The sequence below is a fragment of the Xiphophorus maculatus genome, chromosome 11, assembly GCF_002775205.1.
Source record: "Xiphophorus maculatus strain JP 163 A chromosome 11, X_maculatus-5.0-male, whole genome shotgun sequence".
Lineage (NCBI taxonomy): Eukaryota > Metazoa > Chordata > Actinopteri > Cyprinodontiformes > Poeciliidae > Xiphophorus > Xiphophorus maculatus.
The window spans coordinates 12,645,846-12,659,825 of record NC_036453.1 but is presented as its reverse complement, the minus strand read 5'-3'; the positions used below and the strand labels follow the sequence as shown (position 1 = coordinate 12,659,825).

The 13,980-nt window shown below is 38.3% G+C and overlaps 1 protein-coding gene across 2 annotated transcripts; it reads right to left on the bottom strand.

The window, feature by feature from the left end:
- Positions 1-4,980: 4,980 nt before the first annotated feature.
- LOC102233610 (transmembrane protein 120A-like) lies at positions 4,981-13,422 on the bottom strand. 2 transcript variants are annotated; one of them, XM_005809303.3, is made up of 12 exons: positions 13,037-13,421; positions 11,834-11,952; positions 11,113-11,244; positions 10,447-10,506; positions 10,276-10,371; positions 10,071-10,160; positions 9,050-9,115; positions 8,867-8,928; positions 7,930-8,022; positions 6,555-6,619; positions 6,385-6,453; positions 4,981-5,650 (listed from the first exon to the last, which is right to left on the bottom strand). In XM_005809303.3, the coding sequence occupies exons 1-12, from the start codon at positions 13,112-13,114 to the stop codon at positions 5,537-5,539; spliced, it is 1,044 nt and encodes a 347-aa protein (XP_005809360.1). In that variant the 5' UTR covers positions 13,115-13,421; the 3' UTR covers positions 4,981-5,536. The 2 variants fall into 2 exon arrangements, with proteins under 2 accessions (XP_005809360.1, XP_023197497.1); XM_023341729.1 differs by lacking the exon at positions 11,113-11,244 and having other exon boundaries at positions 13,037-13,422.
- Between the last annotated feature and the right edge of the window lie 558 nt (positions 13,423-13,980).

The following is a 13,980-nucleotide window of genomic DNA, read 5'->3' as shown; positions in this document are numbered from 1 at the left end:
TATGCCCACTCCTGCCCGACGCCTCTCACTGTCTCTCACCTATGAGACACCTACAAAAACACCTATGATAAAGCCCAGCAGCTGGAATGGAAACACGCATGAGAAGATAAAGGCCAGCCACAGTCCCAGAGCTCCCTCGTCGCCTCCAGGTGGTCCCAGAGCTCCCTCGTCGCCTCCAGGTGGTCCCAGGGCTCCCTCGTCGCCTCCAGGTGGTCCCAGGGCTCCCTCGTCGACTCCAGGTGGTCCCAGAGCTCCCTCGATGCCTCCAGGTGGTCCCAGGGCTCCCTCGTCGCCTCCAGGTGGTCCCAGGGCTCCCTCGTCGACTCCAGGTGGTCCCAGGGCTCCCTCGTCGCCTCCAGGTGGTCCGGCCCCTGTGCCGACATTGTCCGCCGGACCCGCCTCCAGGGATTCGGCTCCTGCGCCAACGAAGTTGCCCCCTTGGTGGATGGATGGATAGTTTTGGCCCCACTTGGAGAACATTCAATCTCCATGAAGACAGAAGAGCCCAGGCTGGGTTCTCGAAGCTGCGGCAGCGGTTTGACGCCCCCTACACCTTCTGGGCTAATTTACCCACCGACCTGCAGCTGAACCAGAAACACCTTCCTGAGCAGATGGATTGCCACAGCAAGGGGCAGTCATGTGGCAATCCACAGCAAGATGACCCAGGCAAACATTTCAGAAAATAAAAGAAATGTTTTAATCACACCGTAGCAGAATTCAGAGACCAGTTAACTAAACAGTCGTGATTTTAGACTGTGGCAGGAAGCCGGAGTACCCGGAGAGAAACCTGCAAACAGGAAACTACTTTTTGATATTTATGAAATGTAATCACAAAAATGTATGTTTGACATTTGCTGAAAGTAGTTTTGGCCAAAACTACTTTTAGCAAAAGAGAGGGAAGAAGACATGGGGCAAAGGTCAACTAGACAAGCCAAATAAATCAACAATCATTTCTTTGGACTCTGGGAGGAAGCCGGAGAGAACCCACTAATGCACTAGGAGGAAATGCAAACCCCATAAAGACAGAAGAACCCAGGCAGGAATTCAGACCCAGGCAAACGGTTTAGTCAAGGAAAAGAAAAGAAATGTTTTAATCACACCTGAGCACAATTTAGAGGCCAATTAACTAAACAGTCTTAATTTCAGACTGTGGCAGGAAGCCGGAGCACCCGGAGAGAAACCTGCAAACAGGAAACCTGTCAAATCTTTTTACCTTTTAATCCCATAATTTCATTTAACTGAACACATCAGGACACATGTTCAGTCCCAGTCAGATTTCTCCAGCCTCAAAATGGTCAATAATAATTTGGTTCTGGGGATTTTTTCATCTTCCGAATTTGTTATTTTTAGCTCCTCTCCAAAAGTTCCTTAATCATGGTCAAGAGGAGGGGCTGGAGAAACCGTAACGTCAGGTGTGACTTCATTTCTTACCTTTTCCCACAGACATCCGTTGGTTGTTCCTTGAACATGAAACGCTTTTCCAAAAGCAGTTGCTCCCGTCATCCTGCGAGACCTGGGACACACTTTGGTCCGCTATCGTCGCCATACCCGACGTCGCCATGCATGCAAGGTCCCGATGAAGCGGGAGCGTGGAGGGAAAACGAGCCTCCTTCTGGCACCGAGAAGAGCATTGGAAATGCTCCTTCGGGCCGTGCTCCATCGGGCCTTTGCTTTGGCCATCCACCTGCTCAGCAAGGTGTTTCTGGGGTCCCTCAGCTGCAGGTCAGTGGGTAAATCAGCCCAGAGGTTGTAGGGGACGTCAAACTGCTGCCGCAGCTTTGGGAACCTTTCAAAGATCAAGTCGATGATAAAAATCTTGATCCCTACAGAAACACCTAGGATAAAACCCAGCAGCTGGAATGGTAACATGCATGAGAAGATAAAAAACAGCCACAGTATCACATAGATCTTAACAGTGAGCTCTGGCCGAGCCCACATGCAGAGGTTTTTTATCTTCTCAAGCATGTCGGCCGTGTTTCCAAAAAGCTTCTGGGTTTTCTGAGCAGTTTTGGCAACCCAGTGGAACATCTGAACCATATTTAGGTTCTCTTGTAGATGTTCCACTGGCTCACCCATGTCGGGTATGATGCTCCACTCGATCCTCCAGCCTTTGGAAATTAAATAATTTACAGAAAGCTGGAGAATCATGAAGAGCACGACGAAAGAAAAGGTCCAGCCATGCCACACTGTGCACATGTAGATGAAGAAAAAACAGGCAGTCATGTGCACAGAGCGCCAGCTGGACAAAGCAGACAGGTTTCTAAAAAAGTGTTCCACAGGTCTCATGTCTTTCTCAAAGCGTCTCATGTTCTGGGTCATCTTTATGGGGTTTAATCCGTCCTCGCTGTCCTCAGTTGTCTCACGGTGAAAATGAAAGTTGTCCAAAAATGCTCTGAAATGATCACTGATCTTCATGTTGGCTTCTGGTCTCTGAAAACTGTTTGGGCTCAATGTTGGAGCGCAACACATTAAATCTTTAGAACTTCTTTGATCTATTGTGATGTACATGATGTCATCTATGACCTCATCAGTGAGCTCACTGGACTTCTGGGGGAGGTCTTGCTTCTGATCGTTGCTATGGAAACGATCAGAACAGTTTTGAATGAGTCAAGCTGAAATAATGACTAAGTACTTAAATATTAAGTAATATTTTTTATTTAACATGAAGAGATTAACAGTCGATTTCTACATGATTGAATTTTGTGGTTTTCCGTACCTGCTGTGGTATAAGTGGTTGTGTATTCCAACCCTGACTGGTTTCGATGGAGCGTGGCGGCGTGGCGAAGTGACCTGTAACGCCATTGCCATATGTTTGGCTCTAGATTCCACATGTTTCGACTGAGCTGCATCAAACTTGGCAAGAATGATCCTGATTGGATGCCTGATGATCCTATATCGTCATAGTCTGACGTCATCTAAGCCCCGCCCTTGAAGGTTAGCACTTGAAGCTAACGTCACTGTGGTAACAACCGCCTCTTCCGTGGCAACACATACAAAAAATGAGTCTTTCATACAGAGAAATACAAGTCCCATCCCCATTCATTCATCCAGCCTAGTGTTAGTTCACACACACACATACATCGACCTATCATTCAGAATAGTATGTCTGTATCCTATGTGTGTGTGATATTTTAATAGTGTATATGTGTAATTTTAGTATTTTGTGTGTGTGTATGAGTCTTTAGTAGAGTGTGTGAGACAAAACATAGTTTTAGTCCTAAACGGCCCCTCATAACAACAATCTTACAGGAACTCAAAAATATACGCTTATGTGAAGAGCTATACATCAAACCTGAAACATGAATATGGCTGAATATTAACTACACATGTGAACTACACATGTATACGTAAACAGGAGAAAAATGGGTACATATCAAAAATGTATTTTGTAAACCATGTTTTGCTTTTATTTCACCGACTGGTTGTAATTCTTGTTTTTGTCAGCATGTGGTGCTGTTGTTACAGAGAGGTCTAAAATTACCGGAAGTAGAAAACATCTCGTTTATGTACCGTGGCACCCTAACTGGTAAAACGGAAGAGAAGGACATTTTTTGAGCCGAGACCTGCTGGAGAAGACGACTCCATGGCCACATGAGCGAAGAATCCAGGTGTTCGGTAATTAATGTTTGAACTGAATTATCTTCCGTGGACAAAGCTACAGAGATGATGCTAATGTTATGTTATGTTCAGTTCTTGAACATTTAGGTTTTGGAGCAAACTTTAACTTAATTAGAGGTCTATATCAAAACATTAATAGTTGTGTAATACTACCCAACGGCACCACAGCTAGATTTAACATTAATGTTGGAATTCCTCCAGGGTGTCCCATTTTCCCCATATCTCTAATTTGGTTGCAGCAAATTAGAGATATGCTCTCTAATTTGCATAGAGTTATCTGCAACCTAAGATAGGTTGCAGATAACGCAAGCTATCTTAAAAACTGTGCAGACATTGAGAAATGAGACGTTTTCGGTACAGAATTAATCATTAGCCAGTTAGCAGATGACACCACCATTTTCTTAAAAAATCACAAGCAAGTTCCAATTGTAATTGATAAAATTAAACTTTTTTCAGGACCAATGCTAAGTTTAAAAAAAAAAGTGAGCTTATAGCCATTCACGACACTCCCCTAAAAGAAATATCTAGCATTCCAATTAAATCTGAAATGAAATACTTGGGAACTGTTATAACCAAAAACCAAGAATCAACCTTAACTATTGAAAACAAGATTAAAGAACGTAAATCCAAACTTAACTCATGGCTCCAACGAGACCTTTGTATTTTAAGACGAATTTACTTATCAAAAATGGAAAGTTTGTCAAGATTGATTTATTCAACTTGTAGCACTGCTGTCCCAAATAGCTTAACTAAGACTATTAACAAAATGAACATGAACTTTATTTGGAGAAACGGGCTACACTACCTATGGAAAAGTGATATGGTCAAAGAAATCAAAGATGGCGGTCTGAAAGTAATTGACTTTGAATGTCTTAACGGAACCCTTAAAATTAATTGGTTGAAATCCTGGATTAAAAATTCTCAGTTATTTTGGTATTCTGTCCCATAACTACATATTTAACAAAATAGGTGGTCTAAAACTTGTACTTCTAGCTTATTTCAATATACATAAATTGGCCATTAAACTATCAGAGTTCCATAAACAAGTGTTACTATACTGAAAAGTCCAGTAGCAGTCAGTCTCGCAGCAACTCTGAAGAGGCCTCTCACTAAAGACTGGTGCTGTGTGGCAGTCCCTGGACCTTTTCAACTCCTCTAAGATTTGAGGTCATAACTCAGGGAATATTTTGAGTTTTTACACTTATAAGCTGCTCCTAGTTGTGAAAACAATACTTTATTGCCATGGTTACACATAACAACTGTTCTAAAGTAAAAGAAATAAGGAAAGTCCAAGCAAAAATCCTTCCAGCTGCCTCTAAAACTAGATGAATTCATTTTCCATACATGAAAAGATTCAACAAAACGGTTCAGAGACTTTTATTTTGCAGAGCTCTTTATTATAACAGAGCAGCTCCTGAGCAAAGTCACAAAGTTTTAAATAAATATTATTCAAATGAACCCATCCCTTCAAACTTTCACAATCTCTGAAATGGACGGTCATTCCTACTGCACGAAAAAGAAAGCTGTGAAGAAACTGCTTGATTTTTTTTTAAAGAATAATCAATATAATAATAAAGTTAATTTGATTTCAATTTAGACAAACGTGAAATGCAGGAACCTCAAATCACATTCGAGCAGCGAAGTGAGTAAATGGTCCACGAGGACAGAGGAACTCTACGGAGTTAAATGGGGGCCAGAAAGTTTGCTCAAGAGAAAATAAAAACTGAAACTGGGAAAACAAAAGAAAGACATTGAGTCTGAAAAGCAGTTTTCAACATATTTTTCAGTTTCACATCTTTTTTGTTTAGTTAATTTTTTTTTTTCTCCTTTTGAACAAACGTCATGGCCCAGAACTCTGCCACGGTTTCTGTTTGGTTCCGAGAGGCCATGTTGGCGGTCCGTTCTGGTTGCGGCGTGCTCATGCTTTCTTGGGCTTGTTTGCCTTGTTTACATATTTCTGGTAAACCACCCGCAGCGTGGTGAACAGGTTTCCCATGAAGAGCGTCAGGTAGGAGCAGCCACACATCAACACCTGCACGGCAAAATAAAACGGCAAAAACAAATGAAATTCATTTTATTTCAACAGACTAACATATTCCGGCACACTAAAACCAAACTCTATGTACATGTATGTGATTTGGGTTTTGTGTGGCAGAACCAACAGATTTGTAAAGTGGAAAGAAAATCTAATTGCTTTTCAGCTATTCTTAAACATAAAAATCTGATTAGTGTGGCATACATTTGTATTCAGGCCTCCTGAGTCAATAGCTTATAGCGGTGTTTGTCCAAGTGTGGACCACCAGGGGGCGCTGCGGGGGCCTCAGAAAGTTGTAGGGAAGATGAGAAAAATGTCAAAAATGAAACAAATTGAATCCCATCTTTTTTTTCTTCTTTAATTTATCTGTTATTCAATCATGCTGTTTTTATATAAAATCTAAGTTAAAATCATTTATCTAAATGTTATTTCTGATGCTCATTTTCTGATTGGCTGCCTGTCAAACTCATCAAGCTGTTTTGCTCCTCACACTAGCATAAAACAAAAGCAAACAAGAAATGGGAAAGTTTCTGACAAGAAAAAGGCCAAATGAACCGTCCAGCCGTCTGAAAAAAAATCAGTTGTTACGTCGTCTGAGCATCTTTTACATGCCCAATGTGGCCACCTCATGCGGCATGCGACAAATGTGGAAAGGTTCAAGGTATGCGAATACTTTGGATTTTTTTCCAACTGATGAGAAGAGAATGACGTTTTTCTAGGGGGAAACTAACCTGCCACTCTTTGCACTTTGGGAGCTGGGACATCTTGAAAAGCGTCATGCTGTTGTACAGCTGCCAAAACTGGAACAAAAAAAAAAATCAAGCTCAACAAGACAACTCAGGAAGAAAAATATAAATCTGATTTATTGAATGATGTCACTTTTAAAACGGAGGCTACATACTTGGCCGAAGAACAAGAAGGGAAGCAGGAAGGTCAGGCCTCTCCACATCCAGGACTGGAAGCCCTCTAAACACCCAGAGAGGACAGTAAACTGAGCTGACCTCAGACAGACGTCCTGCTGCTACAAAGGCTGAATTGAAACATTTTACAGCAGAGACCGGAAAACTGTTCTAACAGAGCAACAGAAACTCCTGCTCATAACGTTCTCATTCTGTAATTGTCTTGTTTTGCCATGATGTTTATTAAATGGGGAGAATGTCACAGATTAGAAAATGTGGACCATTATGAATATAGATGTTATTACGTGCTAATAACTGATATTACACGTTATTCGTTGAGCTATTCTGGAATTTTTTCTAGAAAATGTGGTTCCTAATTATTCACAGAAAATGCGTGGATTATTTAATCGAGCATAAAGATATAATTTTTTTTAAATGCAGCTTTGAAAGCTGAAATGCAACTTGACACACTATTGGTTGATGTTTGCAAAGCAACCAATCCAAAAGCACCATTGATTTTCCTAGGCTCTGATAGGCTGAAACGCCAATAGCTTCTGTGCTCTTTTGCTAGCACCGAAGCTAACAAGATATATTAGCTTCTGTGGTAGTGCTAAGACGGTTTCCACTATGCGTGTTGATTAAGTCTGGGACTTTAATGCGCTAATTTCAATTAATTAATTACATGTATTTTTAGCATATTAAATTTTTTTACGTAATTAGTCAGAAATTTTTGTTTGACAATTGCTATGTTCAAGTTGTGCTAAAAGGCTTATCAGCAAAGCTATTCAAACCTAAAATAGCATCTCAACGCTAACATGTAGCAGCATCCGCAAAGCTAATGTCAGCATCCACGGTCCACATTTCTAGAGAATAAATCAACCTCATGGTCGAATAAACTGAATAAAATAAATGCAATAAATACCTTTGCTGTTGAATTTATTTATTCAATAATCTAGCAGCAAAACTGAACATTTTTGGACAGAAAATTTTGCTTATTTTGTCAATTGGTTTTGAATAAAATATGATTAATTTTGATAATAGTTAATTACAGAACCTGCAATTAACTTTATGATTAAACATTTTAATTGAGTCCCAACATTAATACTAATGCATATAAAGGTATATGTGGTGTTTTAGCTAAGATAATAGGTTGTTTTTGTTTTCTCCAGAAACAGAAATGGCAACAAGTTGGCAATGAACATTGGTCGTTAATATCAGCCCAGTTTTATTTATCGGACCAAAACCGATATGCTACAAGGAAATCGGCCAATATAGCTGCCAATTTTAATGCAGATATAACGCCCATCTCTACATATTGCAGGTATTTTTGTTGTGTCGTGACGTTGCTTAAAGTGTAAACGTGTTGCCTTCACTCACCGACTGTGAGGTCCATGTTGTGTCTCTCCCCCAGCGCTTTGAGTCGGTACAAACAGCCACTCTGGTAGTAGTACTGCAGGAACTGAACAAAACCTGCAAAAAGGAAACAAAACATCACAATGGATCACTTCTATGTTCGGCAACAAATTTAATTCTGAAAAAAATTAATAAACAGTAACTTTACGCCTTTCCGCTGAATCTTCTAATATTCAATTTAAAAACTTTGCAAACTCTTATACCACTTTAGCCTTTTTTAAACTATTAAAATATGATATAAAAAGACTAACGTTTGAAAATATCTTCCTTTAAACAAGCATTTGTGTATTTACACTAGATTATTTTAGTTATCAATTAGTCTATCGATTATTCTGATGATTTATCGCATAAAAAATTGGCACATTCAATAGACTTTTCATTTAATGACTTGCGCATATTTACACAATATTATCAATATATTAAAATGTTCCAATTCCTTTTTAAAATAATAAAGATTTTGTTGCCTAAAACACAATAGCAGCATTTTTTTTGTGTACAGCTGATCATTCATACCAAAGGATGAATCTGCAGCTAAAAGCTATACACCACTAATCCATTTATTGTTGTTGTTTTAAATTAATAGTTAGCTATCAAAAGATTTTTTTAATTTTTTTACAGAATTTGAAGAGTTCTGGGTTGAATATACTTGCAGACAAAGAAGGTTTTTCATCTTAAATGCAAAACGTAAATATTTTTTGTACAATTTTGGCTTAATATCTGCTCCGACTGTTCTTCTTTCAGCAACTGGCCATTTTTAGAGTCTGTATACTTTAATTAATAATTAGTCAGTTACTAAATTACTTGACAATTATTTCAATAATCAATTCATAACAGGTTGAAACATGGGAAGATGTTCGTTTTGACCCATTATTTAATGTGAAACTGGCCCAGACAGACTTACTCTGATAGAGATTGTAGGACAGAAACTGATTTCTGAACATCTGGTAGAGGGCGCCGTCAGGCCTGCGAACAAAGGTCACACCAGGTGAGGGAGGTGATGAGATTGAGCGGATCAATAAGTAATAATACGGCTCGTTATGTTACGAACTGTGGAGGATGGGTCGGAGTGCAGATCAGGTCTTACCAAGTCAGCATGACTCCAGACAGGAAGGCTGACACGTAGTGATGGAAAACCCACCAACCTTTGATCCTGAAACAGCAAAAGATGCTCAGAGCTGGCAAAACGTCTTCCTTCCCTGAATACTTTTCGCATTGTGTCGATCGGATCTGGAGCGGATCCTTGCGAAATCGCTCAAATTCATTCAAACACCTGAATACGCTTCAATCCAAACCAAATGCGTTTAAACTTTTTGTCGAGTCAGAAGGACGTACGGGTCAAAGAACAAAGTTTCTTTTACCTACTCAACAATAAACTAAGCATGCAATACATTAATTAAACAAACATGAATTAAAACAAGCTCCTGTTTCTTGCTGTTACTAATCAGTTTGATCTTATTTCAGGTATACTAAGATATTTGTACTATAGACTATGCCAAAAATTATTGGTAAAATTTTGTGTTTTTGTGGTGTAGCAGCTGACTATGTTCACTTATTAGGAGAACAATTTCTCATTTAATTTGAAAAAAAAAAAAAAACTTTCATAAAATAAATCCATTTTCCATTCAGTAGGTATTTATGCACTACTATACACATTTTACTGACAAAAAAGTAAAACCACCTCTTACTTACAGGTAAAAGAGGGGTTACTTATAAGTACTTATAAGTATAAGTACTTATAAGTACTTATAAGTATAAGTACTTATAAGTATAAGTACTTATACTTCTTTTTGGCACTACCAGAGCTCCATACAATGTCTTTTTGATGAAGGTTCCTGGCCACTGACATCTGTCCCACAGTCCTGTTTTGCACTATAACATGCAGAACTATTAATATTTTTTCTGTATTTTTTGAGCAATACAAAATGTGGATACAAGTACATTTGAAGCATTAGCTACTAATTTATCAAGTTCAGGCATTTATTTCAAATATGCAAATAGAAAATCTGAGAAAATCTTTAGGCTGAATCCCAACGCTGGACGCGTTTTAGACTTTTAGATCTCTCACGGAGCCTCTTGCCCAACATGGGATGAAACCAGGTACAGACCTTGAGCCGTTGCTGATGAGGATGCTCTCCCGGATGGTGAGTGTGCAGTAATACCACACCAGCAGGAAGTTGAACAGAGCGTCCAGGACTCTGACACAGGAGCAAAAACAATCAGGGATGCGTCGCGTCATCACACAACCCAAATCTCCTGCTGCCTTGCAGCTTTTAAAATCCACCAACTGAGTCCAATCTGAGCCATTCCTACCTGTAGCTGAACAAAAAGCGACATGTGAAGGAGAACACGAACAGGATGAAGGTCAGGACCAGCTTGAACTTCTCATATTCACTTTTATATGCAAACCTGGGTGGGGAGAAACACAAGGAGACGGTTGGTGAAGCGGCTCTGAAGCGCCTGCACTGAGAATGTGCAACTTACTTTTCCTGTTTGTTCAGGAGCGTTACATTAATGTTTCCCAGAACCAGCGAGAGGTACAGCCTGAACAGGGAAGACGCAGAAATCAGTGCTCTACACTTCAAACTAGAGGTGGGTATTTATCACATAGTGTATCATTTATCACAATAAATTTTGAATCACAATAAGATTTGGATTTATTGCTGTCACAATAAATTCACATTAATGATATCATTTTTGCTACTTTTCCCCACTGTGTGTTCTATAAAGCCGTATCAATAAATCAAAACAAATGTGAACCAGGGTTATAATAGTTTTGGGTTGTTCATTCTGGTTTAGTTTTATTTCATAGTGACATTTTGTTGGTCTAATTCAGTTAGTTTAAATTAGTTTCTAGAGTGTATTGGCTAGTTTTTATTAGTTAAATGTTGTTTAGTTTCAGCTTAGGTTTTATTTGTTGTAGTAGTAGTTTTAGTTTTTTCGTACTTCAAACATATGATTAAATGCAGTTGCTGTGTTAGTGATGCAAATCACAGTGTTTTTGTGACGGGTGTCCTAAAGGAACGTATTGAAAAAATGCCATGCTATGCAGTCACAGCTATAAAATGATCTAAAAGAGTAGTACAGTTTTAAGTGACACAACATTCCCACAAAATATCATAATAAAACTCCACTCCAATGTCTTTCTACCCGTTCTTCTTTGGCAGAAACGCTTCCATCTCAAAGAAAGCATTCGTTTTTTCTTTGATGGACTCTTCTATCTTAGAGACGCAACTCATCAGCTCTGGGCTCAGCATGCACGTCCGATGATTTTCTTTGCGTCTGATGGAGAAAAAGTTTTTGACAAACGTAAAAAAATATATATATATATATATATATATATATATACAGTACAGACCAAAAGTTTGGACACACCTTTCTAATTCAATGGGTTTTCTTTATTCTCATGACTATTTATAAGGCAAGAAATCCCACTTATTAACCTGACAGGGCAGGTTGACCTGTGAAGTGAAAACCATTTCAGGTGACGACCTCTTGAAGCTCATCCAGAAAATGCAGAGTGTGTGTAAAGCAGTGATCACAGCAAAATGTTGCTACTTTGAAGAAACTAGAATATAAGGGCTATTTTCAGTTGTTTTACACTTTTTTGTTTAGTGCATATTTCCACATGTGTTATTCATAGTTTTGATGCCTTCAGTGTGAATCTACAATGTCAATAGTCATGAAAATAAAGGAAACTCAATTAATTAAAAGGTGTGTCCAAACTTTTGGTCTGTACTGTATATATATATATATATATATATATATATATATATATATATATATATATATATATATATATATATATATATATATATATATATATATATCATTTTCTGTTGAGTTAAACCCATTTCCTGTTGACACTCACTTCCTCAGCCGAAGACTGAACTCCTTCAGTTTCTTCCTCTGCCGTGCTATGGCGTTGGAGAAGCTGCTCTGCAGTCTTGTCATTTCTTCAAGCTTCTGTTTATACAGTCGATGGGTTTCCTGCAGGTGGAGTAGATTGACGAGGCGTTCTTACTCATTTTTAAATAACTTCTCTGCTGCTGTTGCACGTTTGTTTCTCTACTGATATACTGTATTGTAAGTAGTCTGTCTTTTTCAATGTTTTGGAAAAGTGATGATCTGACGCCGCTGCGCATCCCTTGGATTGCTAGCTTGATATTTTTATTATCGTTATTGTTATGGTTAATCTTGTTTTGTTTTTTTTAATGTACAGTATATATCTTACACTATTTGTGTTAACATTTATATCTGATGCTGCTGCTACACATACATTTTCCTCTTTGCAGAACAATAAAGGCTGTTTCTATTCTATTCTACTCTATTCAGTAAATAGAACAGAGTTGTGTAGGTGTATATACATATTTTTATTTTCTTTATTGTTATGTTGCAATAAAAAAAAAAGAACAGAGCTGTAAAACACTCAAGTCATTTTAAATGCTGCCGGATTTGCCGAAAGTGATTTTTGAAAATATAAATATATAAATAAATAAATCACCACCAGATGCTTTGGAGGGAAAATGGCAAAAAAATGATTTAGCCTATTATTTTTTTTAGAAAGATGCAGAATGGACACAATGATGGGCTAATAAAAACATCTAAAAAAATGTTAATAAAGTCAATATTTTTGGTCATTTCAGAAAGTGAAACCAGTGTATTTTAAACATCCATTATTCATATCGAGTTGTTATTTTTGATGAATTTGGCTCAAAGAAAATAAAAAAAAAATGGTTTTAAACATAAATCTCAGGTTTGTAGGGTCTGGGCTCCTTTTGCTTACTACATACCGTGATGAAATAGGATTATTGTGAAATATATTAAAGCTAATTCTGACCTTTTAACAGACAAGTAGCTGCAAGTAAAATAACATGTGATCAAATCTGCCTTATAAGAACCGGCCTGTTAAAATGCATTTAAATGTTCCTGATAATCATAATTGAAGCTTATCTGCTGAAGGTGGATTCCACCCTCCAGTCTCCACACACACACACACACACCGTCTGTTAGCTTATCGGGGCAGCAAGTGTTTAAATTGTTTACTATAGATGGACACAATAACTAAACAAACCTGAATATTCTGGTGCTCTTTCTCCAAATCCTCCCATTCCCGACAACATTCGGATAAATCCGTTGGACCGAACAACATTTATCCCCCGTTGCTTAGAAATCTGGAGGAATTGTGAAACAGTCGAACGCTCCTTTGCAACAGTTGTAACCGTCAACGCAGCATCAGCGGACGACACCCGCGTCCAGCTGATGCCTTTCTCTGTAAAAGCGTCACGCTGAAGAGCCTCGGGAAAAACAAAGCGACTATGAACGTGCTTTGAAAAAGGCTGGTTTCTGCTGCCACAGCTGCTACATTTTCATTTATTACTTTAAAATCCTTGCTCGCCTCTCCTTTCTGAAGGTTAAGCATTTTTATTTTTTAGAACCACATCCGGTATGTCGCTAGTATTGTTCCTATTGTAATTTTGAGGAAGTTTTCTTACTAGTTCGTCCAATCAGAACATATCCTCGCGATTCCGTTATGAATTCTCAGCCAATCAGCGTCAGCGCATTATGACGCCACCTCGCATTCACGCCGTAAGGAACTTTACGTCAGCGCGTCCGCCATATTGTGACTGGCAATATCCACATTCTTCTAAAGCAGGGGTGTTCAAATTATTTATTTATTTGATCTTAAATTAATACAAATTTAATAAATTGATTAATTATTAAACAATTAAAATATAATGCTTCTCAATGAAAAGAATTAACCATATATTAACTATATGTTTATTTTTTAAATATACTTTTTTTAAAATCAGATTTTTTTGGCCTTCAAGTGTTTTTTACTTGACAATTTTGACCCAGGTGACAAAAGGACTGAGAGCCTCAGGCGTCACCCAGGCAACAAAAAGTACTAAAGCATCTTTGAAAGCAGGGTCTTCTGAATAATAAAGATAAATAAATAATAAAAATTATAATCAACTACCGCTGATGTGTGTTTTTTGAGCAGTGATAATATGTACA

Coding starts and splice junctions, on each gene's coding strand:
- LOC102233610 (XM_005809303.3), bottom strand. CDS start 13,114: ATGTTGTTCGGTCCAACGGATTTATCCGAATGTTGTCGGGAATGGGAG. Junction 10,507..11,112: donor TTTCTGCCAAAGAAGAACGG/GTAGAAAGACAT, acceptor TTCCCTGTTCAG/GCTGTACCTCTCGCTGGTTC. Junction 10,161..10,275: donor CGCTTTTTGTTCAGCTACAG/GTAGGAATGGCT, acceptor CTCCTGTGTCAG/AGTCCTGGACGCTCTGTTCA.